At 42.7% G+C, this 26423-nt stretch overlaps 1 long non-coding RNA gene and 1 gene segment (V, D, J or C); one reads left to right on the top strand and one right to left on the bottom strand.

Moving 5' to 3' along the window:
- Window positions 1–26423, top strand: part of LOC135243905 (uncharacterized) — a 73186-nt gene that overhangs the window by 26614 nt on the left and 20149 nt on the right. For 4 of the 9 annotated variants that reach the window (XR_010326844.1, XR_010326843.1, XR_010326839.1 and 1 more), the window contains exons 2-3: window positions 3493–5324; window positions 12280–13833. This is a non-coding gene — a long non-coding RNA (uncharacterized LOC135243905). Of the gene's footprint in view, window positions 1–3492; window positions 5325–5507; window positions 6236–12279; window positions 13834–14016; window positions 14277–15752; window positions 16309–19758; window positions 21863–26423 lie in introns of those variants that run through there. The other 5 variants (XR_010326841.1, XR_010326835.1, XR_010326840.1 and 2 more) reach the window with 5 other exon arrangements.
- Window positions 22109–25900, bottom strand: LOC135249515 (Ig kappa-b4 chain C region-like). The segment is given in 4 exon segments: window positions 22109–22705; window positions 23943–24018; window positions 25445–25596; window positions 25891–25900. Coding segments are annotated over 4 exon segments (561 nt in total).

Raw genomic sequence — 26423 nt, forward strand, 5'->3', positions numbered from 1 at the left:
AAAAAACCCCCAGAACGATCAGTGACTGTCCAGTCCTTTCGAACCTGACACAGGCAGCAATATGATGGGGTCAAACTTTTACTGCTGGTGATTGGGGCTCATTGTACAAGGTGAGAAAGACAGATCTATTTTAACTTGAGGTTTTTTTGTTATAGTTCACATTTTTGTTTTTTTTTTTCACAAAACAACTGTTTTTACACAAGTTCCATTACAGTCTAAGTTCAGATTCTGCTAATTGTAATATAATAACGTGCATTGACATCCATTGTCTTTTTTTCAGAATCAATGGCAGATGTGGCTGACTCAGTCTCCATCAGCTCGGTCTGTTCAGCTGGGAGACACTGTCTCTATCAGCTGTACAGCCAGTGAAGTGTACACCAACTACTATCGACTTCCTCTACGGTACCAGCAGAAACCTGGTCAGGCTCTAAAATTCTGATTTATGCTGGCACAGTCGATCTGGGTTTCCCTGATCGTTTCAGGGGGGATAATATTTAACTCGTTTACCCCTGAAAATCCTGGAGTCAGGCTGAAGATCAGGAGATTATTACTGTCACGGTGTTCATTTTTATCAGCAGGAACTATATTCCACAGTGATACAGAGCCATCAAAACCTCCCTCAGTCGTCTGCACAGAACTGCACTGCTGAAACTGGGCCCTTTGCAGGTGCTGGGGAGCATGTTCTGGAACACTGAGGGCTCTCCTCAAATTCTGAGCTGGTTCATGCAATTATAACTCTCATATTCTCATTTTTAATAGTTTCTCTAAATGTTAATGTGAGCACATACAAAACTTTCATTGTAAGATCTATTTTAATTTTAAAAGCATAAACACTTCATTGATGGTATACTCTTGAGATACTGGAAGTGGTCAGAATCAACATTTAATCTCTTCTGAAACTGAAAAGGATGGAGGGCCCTACAGCGCTTTCTAAACAAAAGGGAAAAAGATGTGCAGTATTAACAATAGATTGAAATGGTGACATCAGACAATTACATTACTGGACAGGGGAAGTCAATGCACACAAGTGAAATATCTTAATTAAAGTTTTACGTGTTTGAGGTTTTCAGGGTAAATTAAAATTTAAAGGGATCAAAACAGTTTTTTTGGACATTGGTCAATGTTACCTTAATTTCGATGATAGACCCAGAAACATTGGGGGGATAATTCATGTCCTGTGTTACAGCATTTTTGGGGGAAATGAATCCCGAATCCAAGACTACCCGGGTGGGGGATTCAGTGATGAGGGGGCTCTCACATCCCCAGCAGTGTTCCTCCTGCTCTTTCCCAAACTCCAAACTCAGCTCCATCTTCTGCACTTTCTTCACTTTCACCTCGGTTGTGAAAAAACTGATACATCATGAATCTCGCTCATTCATTTGCATGGATGTGGGTGATCAAAACATTGTTAAAATATCATCATGATTTATAATGGGTGGAATTTTCATGCTTACTGAAGCTCATTTAAGTATAATTTTGGCCAAATTTGAATAAGTAATGCATGATTGACCCTGTCTCCCTTCCAAATTTTCCCAAATAATCGCATTCTATGGCTGTAGAGGACACCACTGCAGGTTTACACTTCTTCATGGCACAAGCTGCCGTTACAATGTGTGACCACAGGGCGGAACAAAAAGTGCTGTTTGCTCTGAAAAAAAGCACTACAGTATAATGAGGGAGGAAACTACAGGGCCCTGTTTCATAAAGCAGGATTGCTGAGTTAGCTGAATAAGCGCACTGATAAAAACCAAAAATCCTCCAACATGGCACATGGCCTGAAAGAAAAAAAAAAGCTGTTTTAGGTTATACTCAGCACAGTTACCCAGCTAACTCAATAACCCTGCTTTGTGGAAAAAAACCCAGGCTTATTACATTGACCAACCCGTGCAGTTTAAAAACCACATAATGGAGTAGTCTGTCTATATTAGCTGAACAGGGTCTTATTCTCTCGCCCTGTACATTTAGTGATCTGAAGTGGGGGAAAAAAGTGGTTGCTGGGGCGTGCATTATGGGAGATATAGTTTCTCTGTGCTCTCCCCAAAGTGATGGAGGACATTGATAAAATGAGCATGGAAGATGGGGAAAGGGATGATAATTATGATTTCAGATTTTTTTAAAAAAAGAAAAATAAATCAGTGATGAAACAATAATGCCGTTCACTGGTGCCCGGAGCATTACATTACATTACATTACAGGCTTTGCAGGAGCTCTTATCCAAAAGGCGTCAACAAGTGCATTTTGGGTTTACGTGTGAGGTGCAAAAGAAACACTAGAGTGAAGTAAGGATCGTAGTGCCAGAAGTGACCACATGATCAGGACTCAACCCCGTAAATGGCTGTTTTAGCAAACAAAAATCCTCCCAAATACAAACTAGCACTGGAATCACATTTGCCTAATCGACCCAAAAAACAACAATCCCCGCCAAATAAATAACGTCATATCATATTTCCCAACTAGGTACAGTGGCTAAACTATATTTTTGGGGGGGTGGGGAAGGTGCAGCCTGAAGAGATGGGGTCTTCAGTCTCGTTTGAAGGTGGAAAATTCTCTGCTGTTCCGACCGCCACGGGAGTCTTCCCACCAGCGGGCCAGGACAGACAGCAGGCGGGCGGAAGTACAGGCCCCCCGGGGAGGTGAGCGTCCCCGAGGTGGCAGACGGAGAGGTCTGGCTGGTGTGTAGGGTCTGATGATCCTCTGGATGTCCCCGGGGCTGACCCCTTAGCTGCCTGGACAAGCACCAAAGGGCTTAAATTTGATGCGAGCCATTTAACAGGCAGCCCGTGGAGGGCAGTGAGCAGGGGGGGACATGAGAATGTCTGGGGGGGTTGTAGACCAGACGTGCGCAGCATTCTGGATGACTGCAGGGGGGCTGATGGGGGATTTGAACCAGCCAGTAGTGAGTTGCAGTAGTCCCCGGCGGGACAGGACCATCGCGACCAGGAGCTGGGTTGCGTGGGGGGTGAGAGGGGCGGATTCTCGGATTTGTACAGGAAGAACCTGCCCTTGACCACCGCCGTGTCCCAGCCCTCTATAGACCCACTGCAGTTCACACATCAGAGGTCCTCTAACTGTGTGTGACAGGATTTGTATAGAGGAAGGGGCTTTGCATACCTGTCCTGCCTCACTGCTCCACACACTTTAAGACCCCCAGCACTGATCAGTGACTGTCCAGTCCTTTCACAGACACTGACAGAGGCAGCATTATGATGATGTCAGTCTATCTACTGCTGGTGATGCTTGGACTCCTTGTACAGGGTAAGAAAGATAAATCCATTTTAACTTTGGATTTTTGACTGTTGCTCACATTTACATTGCTTAATTTTCAAAACATAAATCTTTTTACAAAAGTTACCTACTTTTAAAAAAAATAATTATTTTTAAGAAGAGTTATCAGTGTTCTCATAATGGCCAGAATATTGCATGTTACTTACCAAGATTTGTCTGCATAGATGAATGTGCATTGACATCCATTTTCATTGTTATCTATTTCAGGATCAATGGCAGATATAGTCCTGACTCAGTCTCCAGCAGCTCAGTCTTTTCAGCAGGGAGACACTGTCTCTATCAGCTGTACAGCCAGTGAGAGTGTGAGCAGCGATCTCCACTGGTACCTGCAGAAACCTGGTCAGCCTCCTAAACTTCTGATTTATAGAGACACAACTCGCCAGACTGGGATCCCTGATCGTTTCAGTGGGAGTGGATCTGGGACTCAGTTCACACTGAAAATCACTGGAGTCCAGGCTGAAGATGCAGGAGATTATTACTGTCAGCAGAGTGAGAGCTTGCCGTTCACACAGTGATAGAGAGCCGTACAAAAACCTCCCTCAGTCAGACTGCACAGAGACTGCACTGCTGCAGCTGGGACCTACTGCAGGTGCTGAGGGGGGAGGCACTGGTCTGGAACACTGAGCAATGGTAGATTATTTTTTAAAAAGTATACTGACAAATCAAAACAATTACTATATATTTCAGTATATTTCAGAATACCCACACTTTTAATAAGGAATGTATTGTAATGTCGAAGACTTTCCAATGACTTTGCTTTGTAATCACTCCTTCGCCAATAGACAAGTGTTGTTCTGAAGCATTACTCTGACATAAAATATCATATTTCTAAACTCTTTGATAGTTAATGAGATTAACACAGGATGGCACAGAGCCCAGCAGCAGTGAACTGCAGGCAGTCCAGCACAGTGGAGTCGCTTAGTCCAGAGCTCTCCCTGCACATCTTACACAGGCTGCTGCTACACGCCCTGACCAATCAGAGAGCTCCACTGCTGCTTCTGATCTGATCCTCCAACCCCGTAATAAAGGAGCACAGACTACAGTCTGACAGCACCGCTGACCAATCCGGTGAGCCGCTGTGCAGAAGGGATCATATCATTATCTGTGAGGGCACCACAGGAGGGAGGGAGGGACTCCTTCAGCTCAGTCGTCCCTTTCTCTCTGAGGAAAAGCGATTCCTCTGGGTGACTGTGTGCCTGCAGTCTGCCTGTGCCAGCTGCGCAGTGTGAGCTCCCAGATTCAGTGGCTGCGCTGCTCAGCTGGCTGAGAGCTAAATGAGAATTAGCGGCTGCTGACTGCACACGGGGAAGAGTAGGATTATCTGAACTCTTCAGGACTGATGGAGGAATTACAGTCTAGGACAAGAATGACACTAAAACCTGGCTTAAATCATGGAATATGTTTTCCACGGTCAGCTTAGTTTTCACAGTAAGTAAAAAGAAGCATCTTCATTGCTAGTTGTCACAATACAACTGCATTAAACTGAGAAAGATGATATGAGAGAAATCAGGAAACATTCAAAATAATTCAGCATTTCACTTTTCAATGATTCTATATGGACGTACTGTAACTGAATAAATTCCTGTGACTGACTGATGTCCCTGACTGTCTGATCTCATGTTATGAGCCTGTCGTCAGTGCACACAATATGTTAATTTTTTAAGCATATTTTTTACAATCATACCTCATAGTCAGCCAGTCTTTACCAGTTACACATCAATAATCATACAGTACAATCAGAATCAGTAAAATTGACTTTCAAATGCTTGACTGGGTAAAATAATCATTGAACAGAGAATGTGTCCCTGCCCTCTATAAACCCACTGCTGTTCACACATCAGAGCTCCTCTAACTGTGTGTGACAGGATTTGTATAGAGGAAGGGGCTTTGCATACCTGTCCTGCCTCACTGCTCCACACACTTTAAGACCCCCAGCACTGATCAGTGACTGTCCAGTCCTTTCACAGACACTGACACAGGCAGCATTATGATGATGTCACATTTTCTACTGCTGGTGATGCTGGGACTCCTTGTACAGGGTGAGAAAAATTGATCCATTTTAACTTTGGATTCTGCTTATGTTTTATTTTTTCATTGCTTACTTTTCAAAACATAGCTGTTGTCATAATAGTGCCATTATAGTTAAATTATTGCCAGAATATTGCATTGTGTTTGACAATATTAATTTGCATTGACATCCACTTCCATGGTTTCTATTTCAGAATCAATGGCAGATGTAGTTCTGACTCAGTCTCCAGCAGCTCGGTCTGTTCAGCTGGGAGAGACTGTCTCTATCAGCTGTAAAGCCAGTCAGAGTGTTTACCACAAAGGTGTTAGCAAGTACTTACTCCACTGGTTCCTGCAGAAACCTGGTCAGGCTCCTAAACTTCTGATTAATGATGCCACAACTCGCCAGTCTGGGATTCCTGATCGTTTCAGTGGGAGTGGAAACAGTACTCAGTTCACACTGAAAATCACTGGAGTCCAGGCTGAAGATGCAGGAGATTATTACTGTCAGAGTGAACATGAAATCAGTGGTAGCTGGGTGTTCACACAGTGATAGAGAGCCGTACAAAAACCTCCCTCAGTCAGACTGCACAGAGACTGCACTGCTGCAGCTGGGACCTACTGCAGGTGCTGAGGGGGGAGGCATTGATCTGTGACCTAGACGGGCTCTGCTCAAATTCTGAGCTGTTTTATGCATTAATAACTCTCATATAATGATATTTAATACAATTTCTCTAAATGTTAATGTGAGCACATCCAAACCTTCCTGTTGTGATCCATTTAAATTATATTAGCATAAACTTTATATTGAAGGAATACACTTGAGATTCTGGAGCTTACACACTTGAGATATCAGTACTTTGTGAACACAATGAAAAGATGCACAGATTTAACTAAGGACTGAAATAGTGAATTGCAATTCAATTACATTTACTGGACCAGAGGTGGGACTCAACACACACAAGTGAAACATCCTGAATGTAATAGTTGTTTTTTTGTTGTTGTCTGTTTTTTTCATATTTGAGGTTTTTCCAGGGGTAAATTATAATTAATGATCTAAACATATCTTTTGCACACTGGTCAATGTTACCTTAAATTTGATGATGAGACCCAGAAACATTCTAGGCTAATTCTTTTCCTCTATTCTTTGGAAATTAATACCGAATTCCAATGAGCTACCGGAGTGTAGCACAGTGGGTAAGGAACTGGGCTTGTAACCGAAAGGTCGCAGGTTCGATTCCCGGGTAGGACACTGCCGTTGTACCCTTGAGCAAGGTACTTCACCGAAATTGCTTCAGTATATATCCAGCTGTATAAATGGATACAATGTAAAAAAATGCTATGTAAAAGTTGTGTAAGTCGCTCTGGATAAGAGCATCTGCTAAATGCCTGTAATATAATGTAATGTAATGTAAGGCTACAGGGCATTCAGAGATGAGAGTGGCTCTCACACCCCCCAGCAGTGTTCCTCCTGCTCTTTCCCAAACTCCAAACTCAGCTCCATCTTCTGCACTGACTTCACTTTCACCCTTGGCTGTGGAAAAACTGATACATCAAAGGAAATCTCGCTCATTCATTTGCATAGATGTGCAGTAGGTGTGATCAAAAGCATTGTTCTTAAGTATCGCCATGATTTACAATAGGAGGAATTTTCATGCTTACTGATGACTAATTTAACTTACATTTTAGCCAAATTTGGATAAGTAATGCAGGTTTGACCCTGTGCTGCCTTCTAACTTTTCAAGTAAACAGCATGCTATGGCAGTAGAGAACACCACTATGGGATGAGCTTCTATGTAAGGCACAAGCTGCCATTACAAAGTGTGACCACAGGGTGAAGACAGAGAGTGCTGTTTTGCTCCTGATATAAAAGCACTGCAGTATAATGAGGGAGAGGAAACTACAGGGCCCTGGTTCATAAAGCAGGATTACTGAGTTTGCTAAGTGCACTGAGTAAAACCCAGAACCATCCAAAATATGGCACATGGACTGAAGTAAAAAGAGCTGCTCCAGGGTTTACTCAGGACCGATATCCAGTTAATTCAGTGACCCTGCTTTGTGTAAATAAACCCCCAGGCTGGTATAACATGTAGACCTAACCGGTGCAGTTTGAAGCAGCCCCGCAATGGAGTAGTCTGTCTGTATATGCTGAACAGGATGTACAGTCCCCCCCGTACATGTAACTGAGTAAATTGAATAAATGGATATGGAAGGCATGACATAATGAATATGATATCAGACAGAAAAAAAAGAAATCAGAGATGAAACAATGTTCATAGTGACAAAAGGAAAAGCTAACTTTGACAATGTTTTAGTTCACATTCTTTTCACAAGAATATACAACATTTGAATGATTTCTTGTGCATATATGATATCACTGAACTTCTTATTTCTGATACCAAATTATCTATCAGAACAAAAAGAAATGTATTAAATACACATTTTCTGAAATGTTAGTCCATATGCTGACACTCCTGACCATTTATGGATCAATGAAAGTGTAATCTAATTTCAGAAAAAAATCACTTAATGCAGACAAAAAATATGCTGTCTGGGTAAAAACATCAGTGAATAGAGAACGTGTCCCAACCCTCTATAGACCCACTGCTGTTCACACATCAGAGCTCCTCTAACTGTGTGTGACAGGATTTGTATAGAGGAAGGGGCTTTGCATACCTGTCCTGCCTCACTGCTCCACACACTTTAAGACCCCCAGTGCTGATCAGTGACTGTCCAGGCCTTTCATAGACACTGACACAGGCAGCATTATGATGATGTCAAACATTCTACTGCTGGTGATGCTGGGACTCCTTGTACAGGGTAAGAAAGATGGATCCATTTTAACTTTGGATTGTTGATTGTTGTTCACATTTACATTGCTTACTTTTCAAAACATAAATGTTTATACAAGAGTTGTTGTCTTGTCAAAATTGCCAGAATATTGCATTTTGCTCACCAAGATTTATCTGCCTAGATTAATGTGCATTGACATCTATTTTCATTTATTTCTATTTCAGGATCAATGGCAGATATAGTTCTGACTCAGTCTCCAGCAGCTCGGTCTGTTCAGCTGGGAGAGACTGTCTCTATCAGCTGTAAAGCCAGTCAGAGTGTTTACCACTCCAGTTATAGCAAGCACACACTCCACTGGTACCTGCAGAAACCTGGTCAGGCTCCTAAACTTCTGATTTATGATGCCACAACTCGCCAGTCTGGGATTCCTGATCGTTTCAGTGGCAGTGGATCTGGGACTCAGTTTACACTGAAAATCACTGGAGTCCAGGCTGAAGATGCAGGAGATTATTACTGTCAGCAGAGCAAGAGCTGGCCGCTCACACTGTGATAGAGAGCCGTACAAAAACCTCCCTCAGTCAGACTGCACAGAGACTGCACTGCTGCAGCTGGGACCTACTGCAGGTGCTGAGGGGGGAAGCACTGATCTGGAACACTGAGCAATGGTAGATTATTATAAATATGTTCATACTCTCAAATCAAAACAATTACCATATATATTAATATATTACAGAGTATCCAAACTTTTAATTAGGAATACAATGTCGAAGAATTTCCAATGACTTCGCTTTCTAATCTCTCCCTGGCCAATAGACATGTGTTGTTCTGAAGCAGTGCTCTGACATAAAATATCACATTTCTAAATGAATGGATAGTTAATCATTTTAACACAGTATGGCACAGAGCCCAGCAGCAGTGAACTGCAGGCAGTCCAGCACAGTGGAGTCACTCAGTCCAAAGCTGACCAAACACACCCTGACCAATCAGAGAGCTCCACTGCTGCTTCTGATCCGATCCTCCAACCCCGTAATAAAGGAGCACAGACTACAGACTGACAGCACCGCTGACCAATCCGGTGAGCCGCTGTGCAGAAGGGATCGTATCATTATCTGTGAGGTCACCACAGGAGGGAGGGAGGGACTCCTTCAGCTCAGTCGTCCCTTTCTCTCTGAGGAAAAGCGATTCCTCTGGGTGACTGTGTGTCTGCAGTCTGCCTGTGCCAGCTGCGCAGTGTGAGCTCCCAGATTCAGTGGCTGCGCTGCTCAGCTGGCTGAGAGCTAAATGAGAATTAGCGGCTGCTGGCTGCATACAGGGTAGAGCAGGATTTTCTGAGCTCTTCAGGACTGATGGAAGAATTAGAGTCTAGGACAAAAATGAGGATAACAGTTCTATTTAAAACGTAGAACGTTTACCACGGATTGCTCTGTTTTACCAGTGTTTTTAAAAAGCATCTTCATTGCTTGATGTCTAAATACATCTCCAAAAATGAATAAAAATTAACAATATCTGACAGAAAGCCTTCTGAGTGAAATCAGGGAATATTAAAAATAATATCGTATTTCACTTTTCATAAATTTTAGATGGATATACTGTGACTGAATAATTCCCTGAGCCTGACTGATGTCCCTGACTTTCCAAACTCCGATAAGGAAACTACAATCATAACATCCAACGTGAATTTATTCAACACATATTTCGCACAATGATAAGACATATTCAGCCTGCCTGTTTTCACCAGTAATGCTAATATAATCAGAAATTATAAAGCCAAAAATAGTAATATTGACATTTAAACATTTAACAGGGTAAAAACAGCACATGTCCCAGCCCTTTATAGATCCACTGCTGTTCACACATCAGAGCTCCTCTAACTGTGTGTGACAGGATTTGTATAGAGGAAGGGGCTTTGCATACCTGTCCTGCCTCACTGCTCCACACACTTTAAGACCCCCAGCACTGATGAGTGACTGTCCAGTCCTTTCACAGACATTGACACAGGCAGCATTATGATGATGTCATACTTTCTACTGCTGGTGATGCTGGGACTCCTTGTACAGGGTGAGAAAGATTGATCCATTTTAACTTTGGAAATTTGGTTATAGTTCACAGTTTCTTTGCTTACTTTAAAAAAAACTATTATTTTTAACAAGGGTTACCAGTGTTGTCAAAATTTCCAGAATATTGCATGTTGCTTACAAATATTTATCTGCATAGATCAATGTGCATTGACTTCCATTCTCATTTTTTTCTTTTTCAGAAACAAAGGCAGATGTAGTTCTGACTCAGGATCCAGCAGCTCGGCCTTTTCAGCAGGGAGACACTGTCTCTATCAACTGTACAGCCAGTCAGAGTGTTTACCACTCCGGTGTTAACAAGGACTTACTCAGCTGGTACCTGCAGAAACCTGGTCAGGCTCCTAAACTTCTGATATATTATGCCACAACTCGCCAGACTGGGATTCCTGATCGTTTCAGTGGGAGTGGATCTGAGACTCAGTTCACACTGAAAATCACTGGAGTCCAGGCTGAAGATGCAGGAGATTATTACTGTCAGCAGGGCAACTACATCCCGTTCACACAGTGATAGAGAGCCGTACAAAAACCTCCCTCAGTCAGACTGCACAGAGACTGCACTGCTGCAGCTGGGACCTACTGCAGGTGCTGAGGGGGGAGGCACTGGTCTGGAACACTGAGCTGTGGTGGATTATTATAAATATGTTCATACTCTCAAATCAAAACAATTACCATATATATTAATATATTTCAGAGAATCCAAACTCTTAATTAGGAATACAATGCTGAAGAATATCCAGTGACTTCGCTTTTTAATCTCTCCCTGGGCAATAGACATGTGTTGTTCTGAAGCAGTGCTCAGACATAAAATATCATATTTCTAAATTTTTTAACAGTTACTGAGTTTAACACAGGATGGCACAGAGCCCAGCAGCAGTGAACTGCAGGCAGTCCAGCACAGTCGAGTCGCTCAGTTCAGAGCTCTCCCAGCACACCTTACACAGGCTGCGGCTACACACCCTGACCAATCAGAGAGCTCCACTGCTGCTTCTGATCCGATCCTCCAACCATGTAATAAAGGAGCACAAGCTACAGTCTGACAGCACCGCTGACCAATCCGGTGAGCCGCTGCGCAGAAGGGATCATATCATTATCTGTGAGGTCACCACAGGAGGGAGGGAGGGACTCCTTCAGCTCAGTCGTCCCTTTCTCTCTGAGGAAAAGCGATTCCTCTGGGTGACTGTGTGCCTGCAGTCTGCCTGTGCCAGCTGCGCAGTGTGAGCTCCCAGATTCAGTGGCTGCGCTGCTCAGCTGGCTGAGAGCTAAATGAGAATTAGCGGCTGCAGGCTGCCGGGAAGAGCAGGATGTTCTGAGCTCTCCAGGACTGATGGAGGAAACAGTTCAGCAGTATATGTGGATAAATCTTCGTTTGAAACATGAAATACATTTTTGTAAGGTTAGTAGTTTCCCATATTTGAACACAAGGTCTTCATTATAGTATTCAAATAAACTCCATTAAATTCAAAGAAAGAAGGTCTTCTGAGTGAAATCAGGGAATATTCATTGTAATCTTGTATTTCACTTTTCTTAAATTTTAGATAGATATACTGCACCTTAATTATTCCCTGCGCCTGACAGATGTCTATGACTTTCCAAACTGCCATGAAGAAACTACAATCATAACATGCAACATGAATTCATTCAACACTTATTTCACACAATGATAAGCCATATTAAACCTGACTGTCTTCACAAGTTATGCTTATATAATGAGAATTATCAAAGCCAAAAATAGTAATATTGACATTTAAATGTTTATCAGGGTAAAAACAGCACGAGTCCCAGCCCTCTATAGACCCACTGCTGTTCACACATCAGAGCTCCTCTAACTGTGTTTCACAGGATTTGCATAGAGGAAGGGGCTTTGCATACTTGTCCTGCCTCACTGCTCCACACACTTTAAGACCCTCAGTGCTATTCAGTGTCTGTCCAGTCCTTTCACAGACACTGACACAGGCAGCATTATGAAGATGTCAAATATTTTACTGCTGGTGATGCTGGGACTCCTTATACAGGGTAAGAACATTTGGCATTTTTTCAAGTCAAATTCACAAAAATAATTCAGAATAAATTGACAATATATATCTGCATTGAAATCCATTTCCATTTTCTTCTTTTTCAGGATCAATGGCAGATAAAGTTCTGACTCAGTCTCCAGCAGCTCGGTCTGTTCAGCTGGGAGACACTGTCTCTATCAGCTGTACAGCCAGTGAGAGTGTGCGCACCTATCTCAGCTGGTACCTGCAGAAACCTGGTCAGGCTCCTAAACTTCTGATTTATGGTGCCACAACTCGCCAGACTGGGATTCCTGATCGTTTCAGTGGGAGTGGATCTGGGACTCAGTTCACACTGAAAATCACTGGAGTCCAGGCTGAAGATGCAGGAGATTATTACTGTCAGCAGTACGATAGCTTGCCGTTCACACAGTGATAGAGAGCCGTACAAAAACCTCCCTCAGTCAGACTGCACAGAGACTGCACTGCTGCAGCTGGGTCCTACTGCAGGTGCTGAGGGGGGAGGCACTGATCTGGAACATTGAGCCCTGTTAGATTATTATTAAAATGTTTATATTCTCAAGTCAAAACAATTACCATATATATTAATATATTTCAGAGAATCCAAACTTTAAATTATGAATGCAATGTTGAATAATTTCCAATAACTATGCTTCATAATCTCTCCTTGGCCAATAGACATGTGTTGTTCTGAAGCAGTGCTCTGACATAAAATATCACATTTCTAAATTAATTGATAGTTAATGAGTTTAACACAGGATGGGACAGAGCCCAGCAGCAGTGAACAGCAGGCAGTCCAGCACAGTGGAGTCGCTCAGTCCAGAGCTCTCCCAGCACACCTTACACAGGCTGCTGCTACACACCCTGACCAATCAGAGAGCTCCACTGCTGCTTCTGATCCCATCCTCCAACCTCGTAATAAAGGAGCACAAGCTACAGTCTGACGAGCTCTTCAGGACTGATGGAGGAATTACAGTTTAGGACAAAAATGACACTAAAACCAGGCTAAAATCATGGAATACGTTTTCCACGGTCAGCTTAGTTTTCACAATATTTAAAAAGAAGCATCTTCATTGCTAGTTGTCACAATACAACTGCATTAAAACTGAGAAAGATGATATGAGAGAAATCAGGAAACATTCAAAATAATGCAGTATTTCACTTTTAAATGATTCTATATGGACGTACTGTAACTGAATAATTTCCTGTGACTGACTGATGTCCCTGACTGTCTGATCTCATGTTATGAACCTGTCGTCAGTGCACACAATATGTTAATTTTTAAGCATATTATTTACAATCATACCTCATAGTCAGCCAGTCTTTACCAGTTACACATCAATAATCGTACAGTACAATCAGCATCAGTAAAATTGACTTTCAAATGCTTGACTAGGTGAAAACAGCAGTGAATAGAGCACATGTCCCAGCCCTCTATAGACCCACTGCTGTTCACACATCAGAGCTCCTCTAACTGTGTGTGACAGGATTTGTATAGAGGAAGGGGCTTTGCATACCTGTCCTGCCTCACTGCTCCACACACTTTAAGACCCCCAGCACTGATCAGTGACTGTCCAGTCCTTTCACAGACACTGACACAGGCAGCATTATGATGATGTCACATTTTCTACTGCTGGTGATGCTGGGACTCCTTGTACAGGGTGAGAAAAATTGATCCATGTTAACTTTGGATTCTGCTTATGTTTTATTTTTTCATTGCTTACTTTTCAAAACATAGCTGTTGTCATAATAGTGCCATTATAGTTAAATTATTGCCAGAATATTGCATTGTGTTTGACAATATTAATTTGCATTGACATCCATTTCCATGTATTGTATTTCAGAATCAATGGCAGATGTAGTTCTGACTCAGTCTCCTGCAGCTCGGTCTGTTCAGCTGGGAGAGACTGTCTCTATCAGCTGTACAGCCAGTGAGAGCGTTTACGATTCCGTTTATAGCAAGAACTTCCTCAGCTGGTACCTGCAGAAACCTGGTCAGGCTCCTAAACTTCTGATTTATTATGCCACAACTCGCCAGACTGGGATTCCTGATCGTTTCAGTGGGAGTGGATCTGAGACTCAGTTCACTCTGAAAATCACTGGAGTCCAGGCTGAAGATGCAGGAGATTATTACTGTCAGCAGAGCGATAGCAGGCCGTTCACACAGTGTTAGAGAGCCGTACAAAAACCTCCCTCAGTCAGACTGCACTGCTGCAGCTGGGACCTACTGCAGGTGCTCAGGAGGGAGGCACTGGTCTGGAACACTGAGCAATGGTAGATTATTATAAAAACGTTCATACTCTCAAATCAAAACAATTTCCATATATATTAATATATTTCAAAGTATCCAAACTTTTCATTAGGAATACAATGTCGAAGAATTTCCAATGACTTCTCTTTATCTCTCAATGGGCAATAGACATGTGTTGTTCTGAAGCAGTGCGCTGACATAAAATATCACATTTATAAATGAATTAATACTTCATGAGTTCAACACAGGATGGCACAGAGCCCAGCAGCAGTGAACTGCAGGCAGTCCAGCACAGTGGAGTCACTCAGTCCAGAGCTCTCCCAGCACACCTTACACAGGCTGCTGCTACACACCCTGACCAATCAGAGAGCTCCACTGCTCCTTCTGATCCCATCCTCCAACCTCGTAATAAAGGAGCACAAGCTACAGTCTGACGAGCTCTTCAGGACTGATGGAGGAATTACAGTTTAGGACAAAAATGACACTAAAACCAGGCTAAAATCATGGAATACGTTTTCCACGGTCAGCTTAGTTTTCACAATATTTAAAAAGAAGCATCTTCATTGCTAGTTGTCACAATACAACTGCATTAAAACTGAGAAAGATGATATGAGAGAAATAAAGAAACATTCAAAATAATGCAGTATTTCACTTTTAAATGATTCTATATGGACGTACTGTAACTGAATAATTTCCTGTGACTGACTGATGTCCCTGACTGTCTGATCTCATGTTATGAACCTGTCGTCAGTGCACACAATATGTTAATTTTTTAAGCATATTATTTACAATCATACCTCATAGTCAGCCAGTCTTTACCAGTTACACATCAATAATCGTACAGTACAATCAGCATCAGTAAAATAGACTTTCAAATGCTTGACTATGTGAAAACATCAGTGAATAGAGCACATGTCCCAGCCCTCTATAGACCCACTGCTGTTCACACATCAGAGCTCCTCTAACTGTGTGTGATAGGATTTGTATAGAGGAAGGGGCTTTGCATACCTGTCCTGCCTCACTGCTCCACACACTTTAAGACCCCCAGTGCTGATCAGTGACTGTCCAGTCCTTTCACAGACACTGACACAGGCAGCATTATGATGATGTCAAACATCTTACTGCTGGTGATGCTGGGACTCCTTGTACTGGGTGAGAAAAATTGATCCATGTTACCTTTGGATTCTGCTTATGTTTTATTTTTTCATTGCTTACTTTTCAAAACATAGTCATATTAGTGCCATTATAGTTTAATTATTGCCAGAATATCGCATTGTGTTTGACAATATTAATGTGCATTGACATCCATTTCCATGTATTGTATTTCAGAATCAATGGCAGATGTAGTTCTGACTCAGTCTCCAGCAGCTCGGTCTGTTCAGCTGGGAGAGACTGTCTCTATCAGCTGTAAAGCCAGTCAGAGTGTTTACCACAAAGGTGTTAGCAAGTACTTACTCCACTGGTTCCTGCAGAAACCTGGTCAGGCTCCTAAACTTCTGATTAATGATGCCACAACTCGCCAGACTGGGATTCCTGATCGTTTCAATGGGAGTGGATCTGAGACTCAGTTCACACTGAAAATCACTGGATTCCAGGCTGAAGATGCAGGAGATTATTACTGTCTGCAGAGCGGCTTCTTGCCGCTCACACAGTGTTAGAGAGCCGTACAAAAACCTCCCTCAGTCAGACTGCACAGAGACTGCACTGCTGTAGCTGGGACTACTGCAGGTGCTGAGGGGGGAGGCACTGGTCTGGAACACTGAGGGGCTCTGCTCAAATTCTGAACTGTATTGTGTATTTATAACTCTCATATTCTCATATTTAACACCATGTCTCTAAATGTTAATGTGAGCACATCCAAAACCTTCCTGCTAAGATCCATTTTAATTGTATATGCATAAACCTTTTATTGAAGGAATACACTTGAGACACAGGATTTGGTCAGATTCAGATTGTTAAATCTCTTCTGAAACAAAAATAGGAAGGGGGACCCAATCAGCATTTTGTGAAACAAAGGAAAAGATGCACAGATTTAACAAAAGACTGGAGTGGTGAATTGCAATTCAATTACATTTACTGGACCAGAGGTGGGACTGAAAACACACACAACTGAAATATCTTGAATGTAATAGTTTTTTTTTTTTTTTACATATTTGAGGTTTTCCAGGGGTGAATTATAATTAAGGATCTAAACAGATTTTTTGCACATTGGTCAATGTTACCTTAATTTTGATGATGAGACCCAGAAACATTCTAGAATAAATCCTTTCCCGTAGTTGCACAGGATCTTTGGAAATTAATACCAAATTCCAATGAGCTACCGGCTACAGGGCATTCAGAGATGAGAGTGACTCTCACACCCCCAGCAGTGTTCCTCCTGCTCTTTCCCAAACTCCAAACTCAGCTCTATCTTCTGCACTGACTTCACTTTCACCTTGGCTGTGAAAAAACTGATACATCATAGGAAATCTCGCTCATTCATTTGCATGGATGTAGGTGCGAGCAAAAGCATTGTTCTTAAGTTTTGCAATGATTTACAATAGAAGGAATTTTCATGCTTAATGAAGACTAATTTAAGTTTAATTTTTTCCAAATTTGAATACATTTGCAGGATAGACCCTGTGCTCCCTTCCAAATTTTCAAGTAATCAGAATTTTGTGGATGAAGAGGACACCACTATGGGATGTGCTTCAATGCACACGCAGCATCCCGTTCATCTGTCCTAATTCTTCTTGACCTCTCAGCTGCCTTCGACACCGTTGACCATCCTACACTTCTGTCTTCCCTGACAAAATTGGGAATTTGCGGACCAGCCCTCAACTGGATTGCGTCCTATCTCTCCGGCCGCTCCTTCCAGGTTGCCTGGGCCGGTGCAGTATCAGCTCCTCGTCCCCTCACAACTGGGGTCCCTCAGGGCTCTGTCCTTGGTCCCCTCCTCTTTTCTCTGTATACTAGGTCCCTTGGCCCTGTTATTGCCGCCATGGCATGTCATATCATCTCTATGCAGATGATATTCAACTTTCTACTCTTTCTCTCCCACAGACACTCAGGTCTCCGATCGCATATCCGCCTGCCTGAGTGACATCCAGAGCTGGATGACCAAACACCAGCTCAAGCTCAACACAAACAAAACGGAACTTCTCCATATTCCTTCTCTTACCTCTCCCACTTCTCATCTCCCCATTTCTTTAGGAGACACTCCCTACACCCTTCACAGAGTGCCCGAAATCTTGGAGTTGTGCTCGACAACAGGCTGTCACTCTCTGAGAATATCGCGGCAACCACCCGGTCGTGCAGGTTCATCCTGTACAATATCCGCAGAATAAGACCACTCCTCACCAATTATTCCACACAGCTCCTGGTCCAGGCCATGATACTGTCACGTCTGGACTACTGCAACTCCCTCCTGGCTGGCCTCCCAGCATCAGCCACCAGACCCTTCAGCTCATCCAGAATGCAGCAGCACGTCTGGTTTACAACCTCCCTCGTGACTCCCACGTCACTCCCTCCTCATCTCCCTCCACTGGCTACCAGTGCAAGCTCGCATCCGGTTTAAGACACTGGTGCTTGCTTTCCAAGCAGTCAAGGGGTCAGCTCCTGGTTATCTGCAGAAGATGATCAGACCCTACAAGCCGGCCAGATCGCTCCGATCGGCTACTACAGGGCGGCTGATTCCTCCCCCTACACGAGCAGCAACAAGGTCTCGACTCTTTGCAGTTCTGGCCCCACGATGGTGGAACGATCTTCCAGTGGAGGTCAGAACAGCAGAGTGTCTGAGCACCTTCAAACGGAAACTCAAGACGCACCTCTTCTCTGTGTACCTCTCTCCTCTTCCCTAAACCCCCTCCCATAACTATAAAAAAAAAAAAAAAAAAATTTTGTTCAGACTATCTTGTTTCTCCTTATTGTATGCATCATAGTAAAGGCTTTTACCTACATGTTGTTCAATGGACTTAAGCGGACTTGATCCTGAGTTTGGTTACTCTGTTGTAAGTCGCTCTGGATAAGAGCGTCAGCTAAATACCTATAATGTAATGTAATGTAATGTAATGCATGACACAAGCTGCCATTACAATGTGTGACCACAGGGAGGAGACAGAAAGTGCTGTTTTGCTCTGATATGAAAGCACTACAATATAATGAGGGAGAGAAAACTACAGGGCCCTGTTTCATAAAGCAGGATTACTGAGTTTGCCGCGTAAGTGCGCTGAGTAGAACCCGGAACCGTCCAAAATATGGCACATGGACTGAAGTAAAGAAGGCTGCTCCAGGGTTTACTCAGGACCGATATCCAGTTAATTCAGTGACCCTGCTTTGTTTAAAAACCCCAGGCTGGTATAACATGGAGACCTAACCGGTGCACTTTGAAGCAACACCACAATGGAGTAGTTTGTCTATATATGCTGAACAGGATGTACAGCCCCCCATACATGTAACTGAGTGATAAGCAGTGGGGGAAACGACGTGGTTGCTGGGAGAATGTGCATTGTGGGAGTAGTAGTTTCTCTGTGCATTCAGAGAGTTTTGGGGGGCATTGCAAAACTGGGCATGGAAAGCATGACCCAGTGAATATGATATCAGATAGAGAAAAAAAGAAATCAGAGATGAAACAATGTTCATAGTCACAAAAGGAAAAACTCACTTAAACAATGTTTTAGTTCACATTAGTTTCAAAAGAATATACATTGGAATCCTTTATGATATCACTGAATTTTTTATTTCTGACACCAAAATATATATCAAAACAAACAATACTGAAATGTATTAAATACACATTTTCTGGAATATTAGTCAATATGCTGATACTCCTTACCATTTATGTATCCATGAAAGTGCAAACTAATTTCAGGACAAATTCATTTAATGCAGACAAAAAATATGCTGTCTGGGTAAAATCATCAGTGAATAGAGAACGTGTCCCAACCCTCTATAGACCCACTGCTGTTCACACATCAGAGCTCCTCTAACTGTATGTGACAGGATTTGTATAGAGGAAGGGGCTTTGCATACCTGTCCTGCCTCACTGCTCCACACACTTTAAGACCCTCAGTGCTGATCAGTGACTGTCCAGTCCTTTCACAAACACTGACACAGGCAGCATTATGATGATGTCATACTTTCTACTGCTGGTGATGCTGGGATCCTTGTCCAGGGTAAGAAAAATGGATCCATGTTTACTTTGGATTTTGCTAATGTTTTATTTTTTCATTGCTTACTTTTCAAAACATAGCTGTTGTCATAATAGTGCTATTCTAGTCTAATTATTGCCAGAATATTGCATTGTGTTTGACAATATTAATGTGCATTGACATCCATTTCCATGTTTGTATTTCAGAATCAATGGCAGATATAGTTCTGACTCAGGATCCACCAGCTCGGTCTGTTCAGCAGGGAGACACTGTCTCTATCAGCTGTTCAGCCAGTGAGAGTGTGGACAGCGATCTCCAGTGGTACTTGCAGAAACCTGGTCAGGCTCCTAAACTTCTGATTTATTGGGACACAATTCGCCAGACTGGCATTCCTGATCGTTTCAGTGGGAGTAAATCTGGGACTCAGTTCACACTGAAAATCACTGGAGTCCAGGCTGAAGATGCAGGAGATTATTACTGTCAGCAGAGCGAGAGCTTCCCGCTCACACAGTGATAGAGAGCCGTACAAAAACCTCCCTCAGTCAGACTGCACAGAGACTGCACTGCTGCAGCTGGGTCCTACTGCAGGTGCTGGGGGGAGGCACTGGTCTGGGACAGCAGTACTGCCAACTGGGCTGTAGGGGGCAACAATGAGCCACAGCTCTGAATGCACACCTCTCTGTGCTGAAGAGGAGCTGCTCTGTGTCACACACACTGAACCCATAGCAGAGCTGCAGCTGAACCACACACACTTCTGTACCACAACATCACAGGCATCACACAGTACATCAGCTCACAAGCAGAAATCATCTCCATATTGCTCTGGAGTTCAGACACATGCAGAGGATGTGTACATTCTCCCAGAGGTGGAATGAGTGGGATTTCAATTAATTGTTTCCAGAAAGATATTATGAGTTTGTATTCAATACATACACTACCATGTATGTTATTAAAGGTGTATCTGTTCAAATCGGATCCAGGTTTAAGAATAGCTGTGCTGGACTGAATCATAGTATTTTTTTATAACATTTAAAAAATATTTTTCTTGGTCATTTTTACGTGTCAGTTACTGCTTCTCTATCTAATATACTTCTCTGCTTGCACCACCAATGAATACCTTCTGTGATGACACTAATGAATCAGAGGTTAAAGAACGGACACAACCCACCATTCTCATCAGAATTTTACAAGACATAATGCAGTATGCAGGCACGTTTGAGAAGGAGCTAATCGGATTAAATGTCTCACTTCAGCAAGTTCCTATTGAAAAATTAAGATGACTGAAACAGAACTCATTGAAGCTATTGACTATATTACATGCAGAATATAAAATAATTTGTGCAAATTCTTTCTAGAATACAAAATACAGATAGAAAATATAATCAATTTTGGTTAAAATACATTATGTGCTTTAAATATTTATGATACAAGAACACATTTTTATTTCATCTTTGTGTTTAAATGTACCCCATAATGTCTTGCTTGTTTCTGGATGGGTGGAATATGGCTTTAAGTTCCTGCACACATCTGAAATCTCTAATCTGAGATTCATGCTGAAGCAGGTGTGAGGTACAGCCCCCTCCCTTTCTCACCTCAGTATAGAAATGAATGCTCCAACTCCTCATGTTCAAACATCTGTTTTCGGTGTGGGGGTATTTTGGGCTGAGAAACAGCGAGCTGTGGGTGAGGGGAGTGAAACTCAGATTTGCATACGAGGGGTAGGAGGGGGAGTGAAACTCAGATTTGCATACGCAGGGCGGGGCAGGCTGGTTCTGCTGGTCCCTCAGTGGGACTGACCCAAACTGGGAACAGGGCGCCGCTGTGCCCAGGTGTCTGGGCCGTCCCCAGGGGCACAGTGTGAGTTGAGCGCACTTCCTGCCGCACAGGACTGCTCTGAGCGCGCTCACACATCACTGCTCCTCTCAGCAGGGCTCCAGAGCTGGGCCTGCCCCTCCCTGACTGATTCCGCATCGCTCACTTCACACACAGCCTCTCAGCACTATGGAGCCCACTATAAACACCTGCATTTATTCAATAAGAAACATCCCAATAAAATAGAGTATCACATTCTGTGTATAATTTAAAATGAAGGACTTTAAGAATGTAGTGGACCCACAGTCCTTGCTTAATTACGTTTTTTATTGATATGGTCTTTTTATAATTTCATTTGGTTATAGTACTTCTTGTAATTAATTATAATTATGTTGTCTGTGAAAAGAAAACTCCGGTTACATTTCTTAGGGTATTCTTCCTAAATTTATATCAAATACACTGTTCAGATTCAGGAATAAATATCTATTTGTGATTAAACTACTGACTCTTTAAATATTGTTGCTTCTTTGTCAGTTTACATATTTTTAATACATATTTCTTCATTGCCATTCATTTGAATTATTGGGTGTGTTGTAAAAATATGTTCAGTGGTGTGAGGATAATTCTGAATTCATCCGAGAATGGGCTGACTTGGTGGAATCCTTGCAGACTTTGCACAAAAACAAGAGGATCACCAGGAGCACCAAAGTCTATCTTTTATAATCACAGCCAGTCAAAACAATATCAGTTCAAAGAATCTTTATTATGTAATAGTTGAGTTCGATCTAACAGCTATTGGCAAAAATCACACAAACACAAGTAAGGAGGCGTGCGTGTGCAAGTTTGTTGAGCAGCACAAGCAGAGCACATGTGAGACATTAGCAGTAAAAGCTCAGGCTGGAGGAGGGGATTCACACACAGACTGAGCTCAGTGTGTCAGCAGTAAGGGGCAGAGGGGCTGAGAGCAGAACAGGGTAAAAACAGTGAGATCAGAGGGTGTGAGCTGCCCCCCCCAGGCCTACTCAGAACACTGGTCCCTCCTCAGCGTCTGAGAGGGGGTGGACTGGGACCCCTGTGTGGCCTCGCAGGTCAGCGACTCCGCCTTCTTCCAGGCGTCCGCGCTGAGAGTCAGGGAGCTGCTCCAGCTGTACAGGCCGTCCTGCCCCAGTACCCCCGCGCTCCCGGCCACGCCCGAGCTGACGTCGGCACCGTCCACCTTCCAGCGCAGGGCCCAGTCCGAGGGGAAGCCCCGGTTGGCCAGACACACCAGTGTGGCCTTTCCCTGCTGACTCAGCTCCTCCCGGGAGGGGGGCAGGACTGTGAGGGCGGGGACTGTGTCACCTGGAAGACACCAGAGACAGTGAGGTCAGACAGTGGACACGCCCCCTCCATGTGTCAATCATTCTGTCCTTGCGATGAGAAGTGAATGTCGTACAGAAGTTATCACTTGTAACTAATTTGGAGTGTCTACAATATAAAGTACATTGACATTATAAAAGGTTCTATCTGCATGCATTCCATTACCATCATATCGTGTGACGTAGTACTTAATGATAAAATTCTTCACCACAACCAGAACTGCTTCCAGTACATTTACGTTCAATTAATTCGACGTTTGCAGCTTGAACTGTCGATTATTTCAGTACCATAGACCCCATAAAATACGCAGAACTTCATGCAAAAGAATGGATACTTAATGATATTTACGCTGAAAACCTACAGATGAATCACATTTTACGAGGTTCCCGTTGTGTTCCTTCACGTGTATGAACTGAACACGCACTCCAACAGCAAGAAACAATTTTCATAAAACATTTACATTAAGTTTTCAAAAGAATTACCCATTTGGTAAATATGTTCATTGCATTGGAAATTCCTCGCTTTTATTTTATTATTATTTTTTTTAAATCAAACCAATATACCGTAGACTAGAAAATGTTATGACAGCGGACTACAGAACATATGTCTGCAATGTAACAAAAATTTTCATATAATAATGCGATCGTAAATGAAAATTAAAATAAACAAAAATCAGAATGAATTAAACGATCGGATTTCATAACCAACACAAACGACAAAGGGTATGAAGTAGCTACGATCCAATTATTTAAAAGTGTGAAAAATAAATAACTCAGATTAAATCATTTTAATTTTTTATATTTCGTGTTAGGTGGACAACACTATTTGATTCCACATTTCTGAGAAAGAGATTGTCGTTTTGCAGACTGAGCCATAAATTGCATTCTCCTACAGAGCCGCCGTGATCCCGCCGACGGCAAGGGAGCCAATGCAATTTAATTTAGTTCACCTCGAGCGCAAAATAGAAAAGTTATTGCATTACGGCCATCTAAACATCAATACGACAAAGACAGACTGTCCGAAGTAAAATGGGCCAAAATAAAAAAACGTATTTGAAATCATTTGACAATCTAACTAGGCTATAACATTTCTGTTTTTAATTTACGCATCTCCAGAATTACAATTTTGATTCACGACATCGAACGTCGGAAAATTACAATATATTTAAAAAAGAAGGCAAAAACATCGACAGTGAGGGATGTGGAAGAGAATTACTTACGTCCAACTGACAGTTTTGTGCCGCCACCGAAAGTGTACCACAGTGATACAGACTCATTCACCCGCCGTACAAAAACCTCTCACTCAAGAGACTTACGACTTCACGCAGCTTTTCAAATGTATCAACGATTCGCTTGTAAAAAAATTGTTCCGTGTACTTCTATTTCTATGTATCCGACGCAAATGTATCGTGCTCTTTTGAACTTTTCACATGCATATCTTTTATTTTACTTCTAGTTCAACTTCAGTGACTGATTCAGCCGGCAGAAAATAGAATGTGGAACGTAAAATGCAAACAACCCGCAGAAACTTAATGTAAAATAAAATGAATGTATCGAAACAGATCGAATCTTCTAATTCTAATATTCTAATATTTTTGCGGAAAATGTTGAAAAGCTTTGTTCGTATAGCCACTTACTGCCGACTTCCAGTTTGGTCCCGCCACCGAAAGTCCACCACAGTGATTCAGTCTGATTAACTGGCTGTACAAAAACCTGCCTGTTGTGCACACTGCTGACCCGTCAGAGATGTGTAGCGCTAGGAGGTCCCCTGCTGGAGAATCGTGGAACGACAATTAAGATGATATTCGGAAAGCCAATCAACGCACGTTGTGAAAATGAAACTGCAATAAATTCAGAGAAAGATGGTATTTCGAGTGAAATCAGGGAACATTCATATTAATATTTTATTTCACATTTCATAAATTCCGAATGGGCGCACTGCAATAGAATAATTCCCAGTGCCTGACTGATGCCCTTTCTGATCTCCAATAAAGAACATGCAATGTGAATTTGTTCAACACACATTTTACTCAATAATAAGTCATATTCAACAACCCTGTCTTCATCAGTTAAACTTCTAAAACCATACGGTACAATGCCAAAAATAGTAATATTGACATTTGAGTGTTTAACAGGGTTAAAACAGCACATGTCCCAGCCCTCTGTAGACCCACTGCTGTTCACACATCAGAGCTCCTCTAACTGTGTGTGACAGGATTTGTATAGAGGAAGGGGCTTTGCATACCTGCCCTGCCTCACTGCTCCACACACTTTAAGACCCCCAGTACTGATCAGTGACCGTCCAGTCCTTTCACAGACACTGACACAGGCAGCGTTATGATGATGTCAAACTTTCTACTGCTGGTGATGCTGGGACTCCTTCTACAAGGTGAGAAAGATGGATCCATTTTAATTTGGAATTTTGGTTACAGTTCACATTTTCTTTGCCTACTTTTAAAAAAATAATTAATTTTAACAAGAGTTACAGGTGTTCTCTCGTCAAAATTGCCAGAATATTGAATGTTGCTTACCAATATTGATCTGCATTGATTAATGTGTATTAACATACATTCCAATTGTTTGTATTTCAGAATCAATGGCAGATATAGTTCTGACTCAGGATCCAGCAGCTCGGTCTGTTCAGCAGGGAGACACTGTCTCTATCAGCTGTACAGCCAGTCAGAGTGTTTATGCTTATAGCAACAGCTACCTCCACTGGTACCTGCAGAAACCTGGTCAGGCTCCAAAACTTCTGATATATCTTGCCACAAGTCGCCAGATTGGGACTCCTGATCGTTTTAGTGGGAGTGGATCTTCGACTCAGTTCACACTGAAAATCACTGGAGTCCAGGCTGAAGATGCAGGAGATTATTACTGTCAGCAGAGCAGGAGCGATCCGTTCACACAGTGATAGAGAGCCGTACAAAAACCTCCCTCAGTCAGACGGCACAGAGACTGCACTGCTGCAGCTGGGACCTACTGCAGGTGCTGAGGGGGGAGGCACTGATCTGGAACACTGAGCTGTGGTGGATTATTATAAAAATGTTTATATTCTCAAATCAAAACAATTACGATATATTTTAATATATTTCAGAGTATCCAAACTTTTAATTAGGAATACAATGTCGAAGAATTTCCAATGACTTTGATTTATAATCACTCCCTGACCAATGGACATGTGTTGTTCTGAAGCAGTGCTTTGACATAAAATATCACATTTCTAAATTCATTAACAGTTAATGAGTTTAACACAGGATGGCACAGAGCCCAGCAGCAGTGAACTGCAGGCAGTCCAGCACAGTGGAGTCGCTCAGTCCAGAGCTCTCCCAGCACACCTTACACAGGCTGCTGCTACACAGCCTGACCAATCAGAGAGCTCCACTGCTGCTTCTGATCCCATCCTCCAACCCCGTAATAAAGGAGCACAAGCTACAGTCTGACAGCACCGCTGACCAATCCGGTGAGCCGCTGTGCAGAAGGGATCATATCATTATCTGTGAGGTCACCACAGGAGGGAGGGAGGGACTCCTTCAGCTCAGTCGTCCCTTTCTCTCTGAGGAAAAGCGATTCCTCTGGGTGCCTGTGTGCCTGCAGTCTGCCTGTGCCAGCTGCGCAGTGTGAGCTCCCAGATTCAGTGGCTGCGCTGCTCAGCTGGCGGAGAGCTAAATGAGAATTAGCGGCTGCTGGCTGCATACAGGGTA

This window comes from Anguilla rostrata, chromosome 2, assembly GCF_018555375.3.
Source record: "Anguilla rostrata isolate EN2019 chromosome 2, ASM1855537v3, whole genome shotgun sequence".
Lineage (NCBI taxonomy): Eukaryota > Metazoa > Chordata > Actinopteri > Anguilliformes > Anguillidae > Anguilla > Anguilla rostrata.